General features: G+C 43.6%; 1 protein-coding gene across 4 annotated transcripts in view; it reads right to left on the bottom strand.

Annotated features, from left to right (window-relative positions):
- The window catches only part of plxnb3 (plexin B3), a 299,550-nt gene that overhangs the window by 107,292 nt on the left and 172,258 nt on the right, over positions 1 to 20,000 (bottom strand). For 3 of the 4 annotated variants that reach the window (XM_042299847.1, XM_042299849.1, XM_042299848.1), the window contains exons 21-25: positions 18,712 to 18,870; positions 16,595 to 16,743; positions 15,861 to 15,961; positions 4,787 to 5,004; positions 854 to 1,032 (exon numbers count right to left, since the gene is read on the bottom strand). In XM_042299847.1, the coding sequence (XP_042155781.1) occupies positions 854 to 1,032; positions 4,787 to 5,004; positions 15,861 to 15,961; positions 16,595 to 16,743; positions 18,712 to 18,870 (806 nt within the window). The remainder of the gene's footprint in view (positions 1 to 853; positions 1,033 to 4,786; positions 5,005 to 15,860; positions 15,962 to 16,594; positions 16,744 to 18,711; positions 18,871 to 20,000) is intronic. The other variant, XM_042299850.1, reaches the window with a different exon arrangement.

Raw genomic sequence — 20,000 nt, 5'->3', positions numbered from 1 at the left:
GGGGTATTGTGTGTACATTAATCCATTTGATAATAAGACTCTAACGTAACAAAATGTGGAGAAAGTAAACGTGTCTGAATGCACCGTACATAATTCATGTCTCAATGCTTAATAATCCTATCTCCTCCCCTTCATCTCAATGCTTAATCATCCTGTCTCCTCCCCTTCATCTCAATGTTTAATAATCCTGTCTCCTCCCCTTCATCTCAATGCTTAATAATCCTGTCTCCTCCCCTTCATCTCAGTGCTTAATAATCCTGTCTCCTCCCCTTCATCTCAGTGCTTAATAATCCTGTCTCCTCCCCTTCATCTACACTCATTGACGTGGATTTAACAGGTGAACATCTCTCCATGATTGAGTTCCTGAACTGGGAACATCTCAACATGATTGAGTTCCTGTATTGGGAACGTCTCAACATGATTGAGTTCCTGTATTGGGAACGTCGTCTCAACATGATTGAGTTCCTAAACTGGGAACATCTCAACATGATTGAATTCCTGAACTGGGAACATCTCACCATGAGTGAGTTCCTGTACTTGGAACATCTCACCATGATTGAGTTCCTGTATTGGGAACATCTCACCATGATTGAGTGTATATATATATATATATATATATTGATCTATCTTGATAGATCAGCATATATATCTCTAGAGGGTAGGTTCATGTTACAGGGACAGACTGGGTTTGAACTATGTGCCACAGGACTGTGTTAGCCAGCTGAGCTAAAGTCTAGGCATGACCTTTTGGCCTCAGATAAGCTCATCACACAAGTGTGGTTCACTGAATCTCCTCTGTAACACGAACCTGGGTCATTGAGACTGTGTTGTTCCCACTGAGCTAAAGACCCACCTGCGCAGCATGAGTTTGGGGTTCTTGGTGACGTACTGCTGCACCAGGTCTCCCAGTAAGGTCTTCATGACATCAGTGAAGTACTCCAGCTTGTCGTGCAGGGCCATGGTCAGGAGAGACGCCACGTAGCCACGGTCACGCTGGGAGAAGTTCTGCTGGGCCTCGAGGGTGTGGATGAACTGGAAGAGTAGGATAATAGATTACTGTGTCTTCTGCTTTATCCCCTCTGAGAGCCTGGAACAGTTGGTAGCCATATTACGATGCCCCTGGAACAGTTGGTAGCCATATTACGATGTCCCTGGAACAGTTGGTAGCCATATTACGATGCCCCTGGAACAGTTGGTAGCCATATTACGATGCCCCTGGAGAGGTAGCCATATTACGATGCCCCTGGAGAGGTAGCCATATTACGATGCCCCTGGAGAGGTAGCCATATTACGACGCCCCTGGAACAGTTGGTAGCCATATTACGATGCCCCTGGAACAGTTGGTAGCCATATTACAATGCCCCTGGAGAGGTAGCCATATTACGATGCCCTGGAACAGTTGGTAGCGATATTACGACGCCCCTGGAGAGGTAGCCATATTACGATGCCCCTGGAGAGGTAGCCATATTACGATGTCCCTGGAGAGGTAGCCATATTACGATGCCCCTGGAACAGTTGGTAGCGATATTACGATGCCCCTGGAACAGTTGGTAGCCATATTACGATGCCCCTGGAGAGGTAGCCATATTACGATGCCCCTGGAGAGGTAGCCATATTACGATGCCCCTGGAGAGGTAGCCATATTACGATGCCCCTGGAGAGGTAGCCATATTAAGATGCCCCTGGAGAGGTAGCTATATTACGATGCCCCTGGAGAGGTAGCCATATTACGATGCCCCTGGAGAGGTAGCCATATTACGATGCCCCTGGAACAGTTGGTAGCCATATTACAATGCCCCTGGAGAGGTAGCCATATTACGATGCCCTGGAACAGTTGGTAGCGATATTACGACGCCCCTGGAGAGGTAGCCATTTTACGATGCCCCTGGAGAGGTACCCATATTACGATGTCCCTGGAGAGGTAGCCATATTACGATGCCCTGGAACAGTTGGTAGCGATATTACGATGCCCCTGGAACAGTTGGTAGCCATATTACGATGCCCCTGGAGAGGTACCCATATTACGATGTCCCTGGAGAGGTAGCCATATTACGATGCCCCTGGAACAGTTGGTAGCCATATTACGATGCCCCTGGAGAGGTACCCATATTACGATGTCCCTGGAGAGGTAGCCATATTACGATGCCCCTGGAACAGTTGGTAGCCATATTACGATGCCCCTGGAGAGGTAGCCATATTGCCCCTGGAGAGGTAGCCATATTACGATGCCCCTGGAGAGGTAGCCATATTACGACGCCCCTGGAGAGGTAGCCATATTACGACGCCCCTGGAGAGGTAGCCATATTACGAGCCCCTGGAGAGGTAGCCATATTACGATGTCCCTGGAGAGGTAGCGATATTACGATGCCCCTGGAACAGTTGGTAGCCATATTACGATGCCCCTGGAACAGTTGGTAGCCATATTAAAATGCCCCTGGAACAGTTGGTAGCCATATTACGATGCCCCTGGAGAGGTAGCCATATTACGATGCCCCTGGAGAGGTAGCCATATTACGATGCCCCTGGAGAGGTAGCCATATTACGACGCCCCTGGAGAGGTAGCCATATTACGATGTCCCTGGAGAGGTAGCGATATTACGATGCCCCTGGAACAGTTGGTAGCGATATTACGATGCCCCTGGAACAGTTGGTAGCCATATTACGATGCCCCTGGAACAGTTGGTAGCCATATTACGATGCCCCTGGAGAGGTAGCCATATTACGATGCCCCTGGAGAGGTAGCCATATTACGATGCCCCTGGAGAGGTAGCCATATTACGATGCCCCTGGAGAGGTAGCCATATTAAGATGCCCCTGGAGAGGTAGCTATATTACGATGCCCCTGGAGAGGTAGCCATATTACGATGCCCCTGGAACAGTTGGTAGCCATATTACAATGCCCCTGGAGAGGTAGCCATATTACGATGCCCTGGAACAGTTGGTAGCGATATTACGATGCCCCTGGAGAGGTAGCCATTTACGATGCCCCTGGAGAGGTACCCATATTACGATGTCCCTGGAGAGGTAGCCATATTACGATGCCCCTGGAACAGTTGGTAGCGATATTACGATGCCCCTGGAACAGTTGGTAGCCATATTACGATGCCCCTGGAGAGGTACCCATATTACGATGTCCCTGGAGAGGTAGCCATATTACGATGCCCCTGGAACAGTTGGTAGCCATATTACGATGCCCCTGGAGAGGTACCCATATTACGATGTCCCTGGAGAGGTAGCCATATTACGATGCCCTTGGAACAGTTGGTAGCCATATTACGATGCCCCTGGAGAGGTAGCCATATTACGATGCCCCTGGAAGGTAGCCATATTACGACGCCCCTGGAGAGGTAGCCATATTACGATGCCCCTGGAGAGGTAGCCATATTACGACGCCCCTGGAGAGGTAGCCATATTACGACGCCCCTGGAGAGGTAGCCATATTACGATGTCCCCCTACGATGCCCCTGGAACAGTTGGTAGTGATATTACGATGCCCCTGGAACAGTTGGTAGCCATATTAAAATGCCCCTGGAGAGGTAGCCATATTACGATGCCCCTGGAATAGTTGGTAGCCATATTATGATGCCCCTGGAGCGGTAGCCATATTACGATGCCCCTGGAACAGTTGGTAGCCATATTACGATGCCCCTGGAGAGGTAGCCATATTACGATGCCCCTGGAGAAGTAGCCATATTACGATGCCCCTGGAACAGTTGGTAGCCATATTACGATGCCCCTGGAACAGTTGGTAGCCATATTACGATGCCCCTGGAGAGGTAGCCATATTACGATGCCTCTGGAGAGGTAGCCATATTACGATGCCCCTGGAGAGGTAGCCATATTACGATGCCCCTGGAACAGTTGGTAGCCATATTACGATGCCCCTGGAGAGGTAGCCATATTACGATGCCCCTGGAGAGGTAGCCATATTACGATGCCCCTGAGAAGTAGCCATATTACGATGCCCCTGGAACAGTTGGTAGCCATATTACGATGCCCCTGGAACAGTTGGTAGCCATATTGCGACGCCCCTGGAACAGTTGGTAGCCATATTACGATGCCCCTGGAGAGGTAGCCATATCACGATGCCCCTGGAGAGGTAGCCATATAATGATTCCCCTGGAACAGTTGGTAGCCATATTACGATGCCCCTGGAGAGGTAGCCATATTACGATGCCCCTGGAGAGGTAGCCATATTACGATGCCCCTGGAGAGGTAGCCATATTACGATGCCCCTGGAACAGTTGGTAGCCATATTACGATGCCCCTGGAACAGTTGGTAGCCATATTACGATGCCCCTGGAGAGGTAGCCATATTACGATGCCCCTGGAACAGTTGGTAGCCATATTACGATGCCCCTGGAGAGGTAGCCATATTACGATGCCCCTGGAGAGGTAGCCATATTACGATGCCCCTGGAACAGTTGGTAGCCATATTACGATGCCCCTGGAGAGGTAGCCATATTACGATGCCCCTGGAGAGGTAGCCATATTACGATGCCCCTGGAGAGGTAGCCATATTACGATGCCCCTGGAACAGTTGGTAGCCATATTATGGCCCTATGTTCAAGGTAGTTAAGTACTTTACTCAAGGTTGCAATAGCAGGGGCCGGCATCTAGAATTTGATTGATACCAGCAAACCAATGGTTGCCAGCTCACTTCCTACTAGATTTGTCCAGACAAAGCTCACTTCCCACCAGATTTGTCTGGACAAACCGACACTGTCCGTCTGCCTGCACTTCCATCTGTCCATCTATCCGTCTATATGTCCAACCATTTACTCACCCTGATAAGGAAAAGTCTGTTGTTGAGGAGGTTGTTGAGTTGTCCCAGGCCCTGTTCCACCGTCCGTCTGCGGGACTCTGGCAGGTCCAGGTTCTGACTCAGGGGCGCCCCCCTCTGGCCGGGGAAGAACACGCGCTCTGCATACGTCTTATAGTCCAGGAGAGGAATACCTGGTCCACCCACATCACTACTCAGATCCATCATCTCTGTCATCAGATCTGGGGACGAGGAGTGGAGAGGAGAGGAGGAGAGAGGAGGAGAGGAGTGGAGAGGAGTAGAGAGGAGAGGAGTAGAGAGGAGGAGTGGAGAGAGGAGGAGAGGAGTAGAGAGGAGGAGAGGAGAGTAGAGGAGAGGAGAAGAGGGGAGGAGAAGTGGAGAGGAGAGGAGGAGGAGAGGAGAGAGAGAGGGGAGAGGAGAAAGAGGGGAGAGGAGAAGAGGAGGGGAGGAGGAGGGAGGAGAGGAGGTGAGGAGGGGAGAGGAGAGGAGGGGAGGAGTAGAGAGGAGAAGAGGAGGGGAGAGGAGGAGGGGAGAGGAGAAGAGAAGAGGAGGGGAGGAGGAGAGGAGAAGGGGAGGGGAGAGGAGTAGAGAAAAGGAGGGGAGGGGAGAAGAGGGGAGAAGAGGAGGGAAGAGGAGAAGAGGAGGGGAGAGGAGGAGAGGAGGAGAGGAGGGGAGAGGAGAAGAGGAGGGGAGAGGAGAAGGGGAGGGGAGAGGATGGGAGAAGAGGAGGCGAGAAGAGGAGGGGAGAAGAGGAGGGGAGAAGAGGAGAAGAGGAGGGGAGGAGGAGAGGAGGGTAGAGGAGAAGAGGGGGAGAGGAGGAGGGGAGGGGAGGGAGAGGAGGAGGGAGGGGGAGGAGGAGGGAGGAGGAGGGAAGAAGAGGGGAGGAGAAGAGGGGAGAAGAGGAGGGGACGGGAGAAGGAGAGGAGGGGAGAAGAGGGGAGAAGAGGAGGGGAGAAGATGAGGAGAGAAGTGGAAGAGAGGATTGTAGAGGAGGGGACAGGAGGAGGATAAATTAATCCTGTCTTTATGAAGACTCAGGAGCTGTGTTAATGCGTCCAACATGGCAACCTATCCCCTAAAGACCTATCCCCTAAAGAACCTTCCCCTAACAAACTATCCTCTATGTAAAGCACTATCCCCTAAAGAACTATCCCCTAAAGAACTATCCCCTAACAAACTATCCTCTATGTAAAGAACTATCCCCTAAAGAACTATCCCCTATGTAAAGAACTATCTCCTATGTAAAGAAATATCCCCTATGTAAAGCACTATCCCCTATGTAAAGAACTATCCCCTATGTAAAGAAATATCCCCTATGTAAAGCACTATCCCCTAAAGAACTATCCACTATGTAAAGCACTATCCCCTAAAGAACTATCCCCGATGTAAAGAACTATCCCCTAAAGAACTATCCCCTATGTAAAGCACTATCCCCTATGTAAAGCACTATCCCCTATGTAAAGCACTATCCCCTATGTAAAGCACTATCCCCTATGTAAAGAACTATCCCCTATGTAAAGAACTATCCCCTATGTAAAGAACTATCCCCTAAAGAACTATCCCCTATGTAAAGCACTATCCCCTATGTAAAGCACTATCCCCTATGTAAAGCACTATCCCCTATGTAAAGAACTATCCCCTAAAGAACTATCCCCTAAAGAACTATCCTCTATGTAAAGAACTAGCCTCTATGTAAAGAACTATCCCCTATGTAAAGAACTATCCTCTATGTAAAGAACTATCCTCTATGTAAAGAACTATCCCCTAAAGAACTATCCCCTAAAGAACTATCCTCTATGTAAAGAACTATCCTCTATGTAAAGAACTATCCCCAATGTAAAGAACTATCCCCTATGTAAAGAACTATCCCCTATGTAAAGAACTATCCCCTATGTAAAGAACTATCCCCCATGTAAAGAACTATCCTCTATGTAAAGAACTATCCTCTATGTAAAGAACTATCCCCTAAAGAACTATCCTCTATGTAAATAACTATCCCCCATGTAAAGAACTATCCCCAAAAGAACTATCCCCTATGTAAAGAACTATCCCCTAAAGAACTATCCCCCATGTAAAAACTACCCCTATGTAAAGAACTATCCCCTAAAGAACTATCCCCCATGTAAAAAACTACCCCTATGTAAAGAACTATCCCCTAAAGAACTATCCCCCATGTAAAAAACTACCCCTATGTAAAGAACTATCCCCATGTAAAGAACTATCCCCAATGTAAAGAACTATCCCCCATGTAAAGAACTACCCCCATGTAAAGAACTATCCCCTAAAGAACTATCCCCTATGTAAAGAACTATCCCCTATGTAAAGAACTATCCCCTAAAGAACTATCCCCTATGTAAAGAACTATCCCCTATGTAAAGCACTATCCCCTAAAGAACTATCCCCTATGTAAAGCACTATCCCCTAAAGAACTATCCCCTATGTAAAGCACTATCCCCTAAAGAACTATCCTCTATGTAAAGAACTATCCCCAATGTAAAGAACTATCCCCCATGTAGAGAACTATCCCCTAAAGAACTATCCTCTATGTAAAGAACTATCCCCTAAAGAAATATCCCCTATGTAAAGAACTATCCTCTATGTAAAGAACTATCCCCTATGTAAAGAACTATCCCCTAAAGAAATATCCCCTATGTAAAGAACTATCCTCTATGTAAAGAACTATCCCCTATGTAAAGAAATATCCTCTATGTAAAGAACTATCCCCCATGTAGAGAACTATCCCCTAAAGAACTATCCTCTATGTAAAGAACTATCCCCTAAAGAAATATCCCCTATGTAAAGAACTATCCTCTATGTAAAGAACTATCCCCTATGTAAAGAACTATCCCCTAAAGAACTATCCTCTATGTAAAGAACTATCCCCTATGTAAAGAACTATCCCCCATGTAGAGAACTATCCCCTAAAGAACTATCCTCTATGTAAAGAACTATCCCCTAAAGAAATATCCTCTATGTAAAGAACTATCCTCTATGTAAAGAACTATCCCCTATGTAAAGAACTATCCCCTATGTAAAGAACTATCCTCTATGTAAAGAACTATCCCCTAAAGAACTATCCTCTATGTAAAGAACTATCCTCTATGTAAAGAACTATCCTCTATGTAAAGAACTATCCCCTATGTAAAGAACTATCCCCTAAAGAACTATCCCCTATGTAAAGAACTATCCCCTAAAGAACTATCCTCTATGTAAAGAACTATCCCCTAAAGAACTATCCCCTATGTAAAGAACTATCCTCTATGTAAAGAACTATCCTCTATGTAAAGAACTATCCCCTAAAGAACTATCCCTATGTAAAGAACTATCCTCTATGTAAAGAACTATCCTCTATGTAAAGAACTATCCCCAAAGAACTATCCCCTATGTAAAGAACTATCCTCTATGTAAAGAACTATCCTCTATGTAAAGAACTATCCCCTAAAGAACTATCCCCTATGTAAAGAACTATCCTCTATGTAAAGAACTATCCTCTATGTAAAGAACTATCCCCTATGTAAAGAACTATCCCCTAAAGAACTATCCCCTATGTAAAGAACTATCCTCTATGTAAAGAACTATCCCCTATGTAAAGAACTATCCCCTATGTAAAGAACTATCCCCTATGTAAAGAACTATCCCCTATGTAAAGAACTATCCCCTAAAGAACTATCCCCTATGTAAAGAACTATCCTCTATGTAAAGAACTATCCCCTATGTAAAGAACTATCCCCTATGTAAAGAACTATCCTCTATGTAAAGAACTATCCCCTAAAGAACTATCCCCTATGTAAAGAACTATCCCCTATGTAAAGAACTATCCTCTATGTAAAGAACTATCCCCTATGTAAAGAACTATCCCCTATGTAAAGAACTATCCCCTATGTAAAGAACTATCCCCTAAAGAACTATCCCGTAAAGAACTATCCCCTATGTAAAGAACTATCCCCTATGTAAAGAACTATCCCCTATGTAAAGAACTATCCCCTATGTAAAGAACTATCCCCTAAAGAACTATCCCCTAAAGAACTATCCCCTATGTAAAGAACTATCCCTATGTAAAGAACTATCCTCTATGTAAAGAACTATCCTCTATGTAAAGAACTATCCCTATGTAAAGAACTATCCCCTATGTAAAGAACTATCCCTATGTAAAGAACTATCCCTATGTAAAGAACTATCCTCTATGTAAAGAACTATCCCCTAAAGAACTATCCCCTATGTAAAGAACTATCCCCTATGTAAAGAACTATCCCCTAAAGAACTATCCCGTAAAGAACTATCCCCTATGTAAAGAACTATCCCCTATGTAAAGAACTATCCCCTATGTAAAGAACTATCCCCTATGTAAAGAACTATCCCCTATGTAAAGAACTATCCCCTAAAGAACTATCCCCTAAAGAACTATCCCCTATGTAAAGAACTATCCCCTATGTAAAGAACTATCCTCTATGTAAAGAACTATCCTCTATGTAAAGAACTATCCCCTATGTAAAGAACTATCCCCTATGTAAAGAACTATCCCCTATGTAAAGCACTATCCCCTATGTAAAGCACTATCCCCTATGTAAAGAACTATCCCCTAAAGAACTATCCCCTAAAGAACTATCCTCTATGTAAAGAACTAGCCTCTATGTAAAGAACTATCCCCTATGTAAAGAACTATCCTCTATGTAAAGAACTATCCTCTATGTAAAGAACTATCCCCTAAAGAACTATCCCCTAAAGAACTATCCTCTATGTAAAGAACTATCCTCTATGTAAAGAACTATCCCCAATGTAAAGAACTATCCCCTATGTAAAGAACTATCCCCTATGTAAAGAACTATCCCCTATGTAAAGAACTATCCCCCATGTAAAGAACTATCCTCTATGTAAAGAACTATCCTCTATGTAAAGAACTATCCCCTAAAGAACTATCCTCTATGTAAATAACTATCCCCCATGTAAAGAACTATCCCCAAAAGAACTATCCCCTATGTAAAGAACTATCCCCTAAAGAACTATCCCCCATGTAAAAACTATCCCCTATGTAAAGAACTATCCCTAAAGAACTATCCCCCATGTAAAAAACTACCCCTATGTAAAGAACTATCCCCTAAAGAACTATCCCCATGTAAAAAACTACCCCTATGTAAAGAACTATCCCCCATGTAAAGAACTATCCCCAATGTAAAGAACTATCCCCATGTAAAGAACTACCCCCATGTAAAGAACTATCCCTAAAGAACTATCCCTATGTAAAGAACTATCCCCTATGTAAAGAACTATCCCTAAAGAACTATCCCTATGTAAAGAACTATCCCTATGTAAAGCACTATCCCCTAAAGAACTATCCCCTATGTAAAGCACTATCCCCTAAAGAACTATCCCCTATGTAAAGCACTATCCCCTAAAGAACTATCCTCTATGTAAAGAACTATCCCCAATGTAAAGAACTATCCCCCATGTAGAGAACTATCCCCTAAAGAACTATCCTCTATGTAAAGAACTATCCCCTAAAGAAATATCCCCTATGTAAAGAACTATCCTCTATGTAAAGAACTATCCCCTATGTAAAGAACTATCCCTAAAGAAATATCCCTATGTAAAGAACTATCCTCTATGTAAAGAACTATCCCCTATGTAAAGAACTATCCTCTATGTAAAGAACTATCCCCTATGTAGAGAACTATCCCCTAAAGAACTATCCTCTATGTAAAGAACTATCCCCTAAAGAAATATCCCCTATGTAAAGAACTATCCTCTATGTAAAGAACTATCCCCTATGTAAAGAACTATCCCTAAAGAACTATCCTCTATGTAAAGAACTATCCCTATGTAAAGAACTATCCCCATGTAGAGTAAAGAACTATCCTCTATGTAAAGAACTATCCCCTAAAGAAATATCCTCTATGTAAAGAACTATCCTCTATGTAAAGAACTATCCCCTATGTAAAGAACTATCCCTATGTAAAGAACTATCCCTATGTAAAGAACTATCCCCTATGTAAAGAACTATCCTCTATGTAAAGAACTATCCTCTATGTAAAGAACTATCCTCTATGTAAAGAACTATCCCCTATGTAAAGAACTATCCCTAAAGAACTATCCCTATGTAAAGAACTATCCCCTAAAGAACTATCCTCTATGTAAAGAACTATCCCTAAAGAACTATCCCCTGTAAAGAACTATCCTCTATGTAAAGAACTATCCTCTATGTAAAGAACTATCCCCTAAAGAACTATCCCCTATGTAAAGAACTATCCTCTATGTAAAGAACTATCCTCTATGTAAAGAACTATCCCCTAAAGAACTATCCCCTATGTAAAGAACTATCCTCTATGTAAAGAACTATCCTCTATGTAAAGAACTATCCCCTAAAGAACTATCCCCTATGTAAAGAACTATCCTCTATGTAAAGAACTATCCTCTATGTAAAGAACTATCCTCTATGTAAAGAACTATCCCCTATAAAGAACTATCCCTATGTAAAGAACTATCCCTATGTAAAGAACTATCCCTATGTAAAGAACTATCCTCTATGTAAAGAACTATCCCCTATGTAAAGAACTATCCCCTATGTAAAGAACTATCCCTATGTAAAGAACTATCCCTATGTAAAGAACTATCCTCTATGTAAAGAACTATCCCCTATGTAAAGAACTATCCCCTATGTAAAGAACTATCCTCTATGTAAAGAACTATCCCCTAAAGAACTATCCCTATGTAAAGAACTATCCCTATGTAAAGAACTATCCCCTAAAGAACTATGTAAAGAACTATCCCTATGTAAAGAACTATCCCTATGTAAAGAACTATCCCTATGTAAAGAACTATCCCCTATGTAAAGAACTATCCCTAAAGAACTATAAAGAACTATCCCTATGTAAAGAACTATCCCTATGTAAAGAACTATCCTCTATGTAAAGAACTATCCTCTATGTAAAGAACTATCCCCTATGTAAAGAACTATCCCTATGTAAAGAACTATCCCTATGTAAAGAACTATCCCCTATGTAAAGAACTATCCTCTATGTAAAGAACTATCCCCTATGTAAAGAACTATCCTCTATGTAAAGAACTATCCTCTATGTAAAGAACTATCCCCTATGTAAAGAACTATCCCCTATGTAAAGAACTATCCCCTATGTAAAGAACTATCCCCTATGTAAAGAACTATCCCTATGTAAAGAACTATCCCCTAAAGAACTATCCCTATGTAAAGAACTATCCCCTATGTAAAGAACTATCCCCTATGTAAAGAACTATCCCCTATGTAAAGAACTATCCCCTATGTAAAGAACTATCCCCTATGTAAAGAACTATCCCTATAAAGAACTATCCCTATGTAAAGAACTCCCCTATGTAAAGAACTATCCCTATGTAAAGAACTATCCCCTATGTAAAGAACTATCCCCTAAAGAACTATCCCTAAAGAACTATCCTCTATGTAAAGAACTATCCCCTATGTAAAGAACTATCCCTATGTAAAGAACTATCCTCTATGTAAAGAACTATCTAAAGAACTATCCCCTAAAGAACTATCCTCTATGTAAAGAACTATCCTCTATGTAAAGAACTATCCCCTCTATGTAAAGAACTATCCCCTATGTAAAGAACTATCCCTATGTAAAGAACTATCCCCTATGTAAAGAACTATCCCCTATGTAAAGAACTATCCTCTATGTAAAGAACTATCCTCTATGTAAAGAACTATCCCCTAAAGAACTATCCTCTATGTAAATAACTATCCCTATGTAAAGAACTATCCCCAAAAGAACTATCCCCTATGTAAAGAACTATCCCCTAAAGAACTATCCCCCATGTAAAAAACTACCCCTATGTAAAGAACTATCCCCTAAAGAACTATCCCCCATGTAAAAAACTACCCCCTATGTAAAGAACTATCCCCTAAAGAACTATCCCCCATGTAAAAAACTACCCCTATGTAAAGAACTATCCCCATGTAAAGAACTATCCCCAATGTAAAGAACTATCCCCCATGTAAAGAACTACCCCTATGTAAAGAACTATCCCCTAAAGAACTATCCTATGTAAAGAACTATCCCCTATGTAAAGAACTATCCCCTAAAGAACTATCCCCTATGTAAAGAACTATCCCCTATGTAAAGAACTATCCCTAAAGAACTATCCCCTATGTAAAGAACTATCCCCTAAAGAACTATCCCTATGTAAAGCACTATCCCCTAAAGAACTATCCTCTATGTAAAGAACTATCCCCAATGTAAAGAACTATCCCCATGTAGAGAACTATCCCTAAAGAACTATCCTCTATGTAAAGAACTATCCCTAAAGAAATATCCCTATGTAAAGAACTATCCTCTATGTAAAGAACTATCCCTATGTAAAGAACTATCCCCTAAAGAAATATCCCTATGTAAAGAACTATCCTCTATGTAAAGAACTATCCCCTATGTAAAGAAATATCCTCTATGTAAAGAACTATCCCCCATGTAGAGAACTATCCCCTAAAGAACTATCCTCTATGTAAAGAACTATCCCCTAAAGAAATATCCCCTATGTAAAGAACTATCCTCTATGTAAAGAACTATCCCCTATGTAAAGAACTATATGTAAAGAACTATCCTCTATGTAAAGAACTATCCCTATGTAAAGAACTATCCCCATGTAGAGAACTATCCCCTAAAGAACTATCCTCTATGTAAAGAACTATCCCCTAAAGAAATATCCTCTATGTAAAGAACTATCCTCTATGTAAAGAACTATCCCCTATGTAAAGAACTATCCCCTATGTAAAGAACTATCCTCTATGTAAAGAACTATCCCCTAAAGAACTATCCTCTATGTAAAGAACTATCCTCTATGTAAAGAACTATCCTCTATGTAAAGAACTATCCCCTATGTAAAGAACTATCCCTAAAGAACTATCCCCTATGTAAAGAACTATCCCCTAAAGAACTATCCTCTATGTAAAGAACTATCCCCTAAAGAACTATCCCCTATGTAAAGAACTATCCTCTATGTAAAGAACTATCCTCTATGTAAAGAACTATCCCCTAAAGAACTATCCCCTATGTAAAGAACTATCCTCTATGTAAAGAACTATCCTCTATGTAAAGAACTATCCCCTAAAGAACTATCCCCTATGTAAAGAACTATCCTCTATGTAAAGAACTATCCTCTATGTAAAGAACTATCCCCTAAAGAACTATCCCCTATGTAAAGAACTATCCTCTATGTAAAGAACTATCCTCTATGTAAAGAACTATCCTCTATGTAAAGAACTATCCCCTATGTAAAGAACTATCCCCTAAAGAACTATCCCCTATGTAAAGAACTATCCTCTATGTAAAGAACTATCCCCTATGTAAAGAACTATCCCCTATGTAAAGAACTATCCCCTATGTAAAGAACTATCCCCTATGTAAAGAACTATCCCCTAAAGAACTATCCCCTATGTAAAGAACTATCCTCTATGTAAAGAACTATCCCCTATGTAAAGAACTATCCCTATGTAAAGAACTATCCTCTATGTAAAGAACTATCCCCTAAAGAACTATCCCCTATGTAAAGAACTATCCCCTATGTAAAGAACTATCCTCTATGTAAAGAACTATCCCCTATGTAAAGAACTATCCCCTATGTAAAGAACTATCCCCTATGTAAAGAACTATCCCCTAAAGAACTATCCCGTAAAGAACTATCCCCTATGTAAAGAACTATCCCCTATGTAAAGAACTATCCCCTATGTAAAGAACTATCCCCTATGTAAAGAACTATCCCCTAAAGAACTATCCCCTAAAGAACTATCCCCTATGTAAAGAACTATCCCCTATGTAAAGAACTATCCTCTATGTAAAGAACTATCCTCTATGTAAAGAACTATCCCCTATGTAAAGAACTATCCCCTATGTAAAGAACTATCCCCTATGTAAAGAACTATCCCCTATGTAAAGAACTATCCTCTATGTAAAGAACTATCCCCTAAAGAACTATCCCCTATGTAAAGAACTATCCTCTATGTAAAGAACTATCCTCTATGTAAAGAACTATCCCCTAAAGAACTATCCCCTATGTAAAGAACTATCCTCTATGTAAAGAACTATCCCCTATGTAAAGAACTATCCCCTAAAGAACTATCCCCTATGTAAAGAACTATCCTCTATGTAAAGAACTATCCCCTATGTAAAGAACTATCCCCTATGTAAAGAACTATCCTCTATGTAAAGAACTATCCTCTATGTAAAGAACTATCCTCTATGTAAAGAACTATCCCCTATGTAAAGAACTATCCCCTAAAGAACTATCCCCTATGTAAAGAACTATCCTCTATGTAAAGAACTATCCTCTATGTAAAGAACTATCCCCTAAAGAACTATCCCTATGTAAAGAACTATCCTCTATGTAAAGAACTATCCCCTATGTAAAGAACTATCCCTATGTAAAGAACTATCCTCTATGTAAAGAACTATCCTCTATGTAAAGAACTATCCTCTATGTAAAGAACTATCCCCTATGTAAAGAACTATCCCCTAAAGAACTATCCCCTATGTAAAGAACTATCCTCTATGTAAAGCACTATCCCCTATGTAAAGAACTATCCTCTATGTAAAGAACTATCCTCTATGTAAAGAACTATCCTCTATGTAAAGAACTATCCTCTATGTAAAGCACTATCCCCTATGTAAAGAACTATCCTCTATGTAAAGAACTATCCTCTATGTAAAGAACTATCCCCTATGTAAAGAACTATCCCCTATGTAAAGAACTATCCTCTATGTAAAGAACTATCCTCTATGTAAAGAACTATCCTCTATGTAAAGAACTATCCCCTATGTAAAGAACTATCCCCTAAAGAACTATCCCCTATGTAAAGAACTATCCTCTATGTAAAGAACTATCCCCTATGTAAAGAACTATCCCCTAAAGAACTATCCCCTATGTAAAGAACTATCCCCTATGTAAAGCACTATCCCCTATGTAAAGCACTATCCCCTATGTAAAGAACTCATTTTGAACAGAGTTCCATTGGCCCTTGCCAAAAGTAGGGCACTATATAGGGCACCATTTCAGACGAAGTCTCTATTGAACAAAACAGGCTGATAGGAGTATTTACCTGTGAACTCCTTCCTGCACTGGTCTCCCACATTGATCTCCAGAGTCTCCAGCTGAACCAGAACCTTCTTGTAGTCTCTCAGAGCCTGTTTGCTCCTCCTTCTGCACACAGACACACACAGTACCTCACCTGGGATTCACTGCAACCACTATCAATCAGGTAATCAATCATCTACTATCAATCAATTAGTTACTCAATCAACCAATCAATCAAATCAAACATGAATTCATGTATATAGATGAGTGTGTGTGTGTGTGTGTGTGTGTGTGTGTGTGTGTGTGTGTGTGTGTGTGTGTGTGTGTGTGTGTGTGTGTGTGTGTGTGTGTCTGTACTCTATATCATCTACTGCATCCTTATGTAATACATGTATCACTAGCCACTTTAACTATGCCACTTGGTTTACATACTCATCTCATATGTATATACTGTACTAGATACCATCTACTGTATCTTGCCTATGCTGCTCTGTACCATCACTCATTCATATATCCTTATGTACATATTCTTTATCCCCTTACACTGTGTATAAGACAGTAGTTTTGGAATTGTTAGTTAGATTACTTGTTCGTTATTACTGCATTGTCAGAACCAGAAGCACAAGCGTTTCGCTACACTCGCATTAACATCTGCTAACCATGTGTATGTGACAAATAAAATTTTATGTGATTTGTTAGTGTGTGTGTGTTAGTGTGTGTGTGTGTTAGTGTGTGTGTGTTAGTGTGCCTGTGACTGACCTGTACATGAGGATGATGACCAGCACCACTAGGACCACCACAGCAGCCCCTACAGCCAGACCCACCTGGGCAGCCAGAGGGACAGGTGAGAGGCCTTCTGTATCATACTGCACTGTACCCAGGTCTACGTTCAGCTTCCCCATCACCACCTAGAGAGAGGGAGGGGAGAGGGAAAGAGGGTGAAGAGAGGGGAGAGAGGGAGGGAGAGGAGGGGAGAGAGAGAGAGGGAGAGAGATACAGAGGGAGAAGAGAGGAGAGAGAGAGATTTGGAGGGAGAGGAGGGGAGAGAGATACGGAGGGAGAGGAGGGGAGAAAAAGAGGGAGAGAGATATGGAGGGAGAGGGGAGAGAGAAAATGAGAGAGATACGAGGGAGAGGGGAGGGGGAGAGAGAGAGGGAGAGATATACGGAGGGAGAGGAGGGGAGAGGGATACGGAGGAGAGAGATACGGAGGGAGAGAGATATTTGGAGGGAGAGGGGAGAGGAGGAGGGGGAGAGAGAGAGAGGGAGAGATATTTGGAGGGAGAGGAGGAGGAGAGAGAGGGAGAGAGAAGGGGAGAGAGGGAGAGAGATACGGAGGGAGATAGGGACAGAGATACGGAGGAGAGAGGACAGAGGGAGAGAGGGGGAGGGAGAGGAGAGGGAGAGAGACGGAGGAGAGAGGGGGAGAGGGGAGAGAGAGAGGGAGAGAGATACAGAGGGAGAGAAGGGGAGAGAGGGACAGAGATACGGAGGGAGAGAAGGGGAGAGAGGAGAGGAGGAGGAGAGAAGGGGAGAGAGGGACAGAGATTTGGAGGAGAGAGGAGGAGGAGGAGAGAGAGGGAGAGAGATACGAGGGGAGAGAAGGGGAGAGAGGGACAGAGATACGGAGGGGAGGGAGGAGGGGAGAGAGATACAGAGGGAGGGAGAGGAGAGGGAGAGAGATACGGAGGGAGGGAGAGAGAGGGAGAGAGATACGGAGGGAGAGAGATACAGAGGAGGGAGAGAAGGGGAGAGAGGGACAGAGATACAGAGGGAGATGAGGAGAGAGAGGGACAGAGATACAGAGGGAGAGGAGGAGAGAGAGGGACAGAGATACGGAGGGAGAGAAGGGGAGAGAGGGACAGAGATATGGAGGGGAGAGGGAGAGAGAGGGAGAGAGAGGGAGGAGGGAGAGAAGAGGGGAGGAGAGGGACAGAGATACAGAGGGAGAGAAGGGGAGAGAGGGACAGAGATACGGAGGGGGAGGAGAGAGAGGGAGATACAGAGGGAGAGAGGGACAGAGAGAGACGGAGGGAGAGAAGGGGAGAGAGGGACAGAGATACGGAGGGAGAGAAGGGGAGAGAGGGACAGAGAGATAGGGGAGGGAGAGAAGGGAGAGAGGGAGAGAGATACAGAGGGAGAGAGAGAGGGAGAGAGGGGGAGAGATACGGAGGGAGAGGAGGGGAGAGAGGGACAGAGATACGGAGGGAGAGAGAGGGATAGGAGGGAGAGAGGGAGAGAGACGGAGGGAGAGAGAGGGATAGGAGGAGAGAGAGGGAGAGAGATACGGAGGGAGAGATACAGAGGAGAGAGGGGGAAAGAGGGAGAGAGATACGGAGGGGAGAGAGGGGAGAGAGAGGGAGAGAGATACGGAGGGGAGAGATACAGAGGGAGAGGAGGAGAGAGAGGGAGCGAGATGAGGAGAGAGAGAGAGGGAGTGAGATACAGAGGGAGAGAAGGGGAGAGAGGGACAGAGATACAGAGGGAGAGGAGGAGAGAGAGGGACAGAGATACAGAGGGAGAGGAGGGGAGAGAGAGAGGGAGAGAGATACCAAGGGAGAGAATGGGAGAGAGGGACAGAGATACGGAGGGAGAGAGATACGGAGGGAGAGGAGGGGAGAGAGATACAGAGGGATAGGAGGAGAGAGAGGGAGAGAGATACGGAGAGAGAGGGAGAGAGATATGGAGGGAGGGGAGGGGAAAGAGATACATATAAACATCCTCAATCATTAAATAACTGCATCATCTAATTCCAGGTCCTGGTGTGGAGATGGTTGAGGAACACAGTGATGTCGTGATGTCAGGAGATACCAACTCAAAGAATACAGTACAGTACTGACCGTGTGTGTGTGTGTGTGTGTGTGTGTGTATACAAACCCTCAGGCTGGGCAGTTGGTTGCTCCCTAGACTGTCTGGTTGTTTCTCAGGTGGTTCACAGTACAGGTGAGTGCTGTCTAGAGTCTTGACCTCACACTCCTGGTCACCTAACCTGGCTACCACTTCATCACGAGTCATGGCACGCGTCAGGTCCTTACCCTGGGACGGACAGACAGCCATTAGTCATCAGAGGTCAAAGGTCCTTGACTGGACCAACACATACACAGGTCAGTCAGACATCATATACAGGTCATCTTATACAGGTCAGTCAGACATCATATACAGGTCATCTTATACAGGTCAGTCAGACATCATATACAGGTCATCTTATACAGGTCAGTCAGACATCATATACAGGTCAGTCAGACATCATATACAGGTCAGTCAGACATCATATACAGGTCATCTTATACATCATATACAGGTCATCTTATACAGGTCAGTCAGACATCATATACAGGTCAGTCAGACATCATATACAGGTCAGTCAGACATCATATACAGGTCAGTCAGACATCATATACAGGTCAGTCAGATTCACCTCTAACAGATTCACCTCTAACAGATTCACCTCTAACAGATTCACCTCTAACAGGTTACCGTGTCGGTCAGATTCACCTCTAACAGGTTACCGTGTCGGTCAGATTCACCTCTAACAGGTTACCGTGTCGGTCAGATTCACCTCTAACAGGTTACCGTGTCGGTCAGATTCACCTCTAACAGGACAGGTTACCGTGTCGGTCAGATTCACCTCTAACAGGACAGGTTACCGTGTCGGTCAGATTCACCTCTAACAGGACAGGTTACCGTGTCGGTCAGATTCACCTCTAACAGGACAGGTTACCGTGTCGGTCAGATTCATCTCTAACAGGACAGGTTACCGTGTCGGTCAGATTCACCTCTAACAGGACAGGTTACCGTGTCGGTCAGATTCACCTCTAACAGGACAGGTTACCGTGTCAGTCAGATTCACCTCTAACAGGACAGGTTACCGTGTCGGTCAGATTCACCTCTAACAGGACAGGTTACCGTGTCGGTCAGATTCACCTCTAACAGGACAGGTTACCGTGTCGGTCAGATTCACCTCTAACAGGACAGGTTACCGTGTCGGTCAGATTCACCTCTACCAGGTTACAGGACCAGGTTACCGTGTCGGTCAGATTCACCTCTACCAGGTTACAGGACAGGTTACCGTGTCGGTCAGATTCACCTCTACCAACAGGACAGGTTACCGTGTCGGTCAGATTCACCTCTAACAGGACAGGTTACCGTGTCGGTCAGATTCACCT

The sequence above is a fragment of the Oncorhynchus tshawytscha genome, linkage group LG16 (genome assembly GCF_018296145.1).
Source record: "Oncorhynchus tshawytscha isolate Ot180627B linkage group LG16, Otsh_v2.0, whole genome shotgun sequence".
In the NCBI taxonomy this organism is placed as follows: domain Eukaryota; kingdom Metazoa; phylum Chordata; class Actinopteri; order Salmoniformes; family Salmonidae; genus Oncorhynchus; species Oncorhynchus tshawytscha.
Note: the sequence above shows the minus strand (reverse complement) of the source record. Positions and strands in the feature narration are given on the sequence as shown.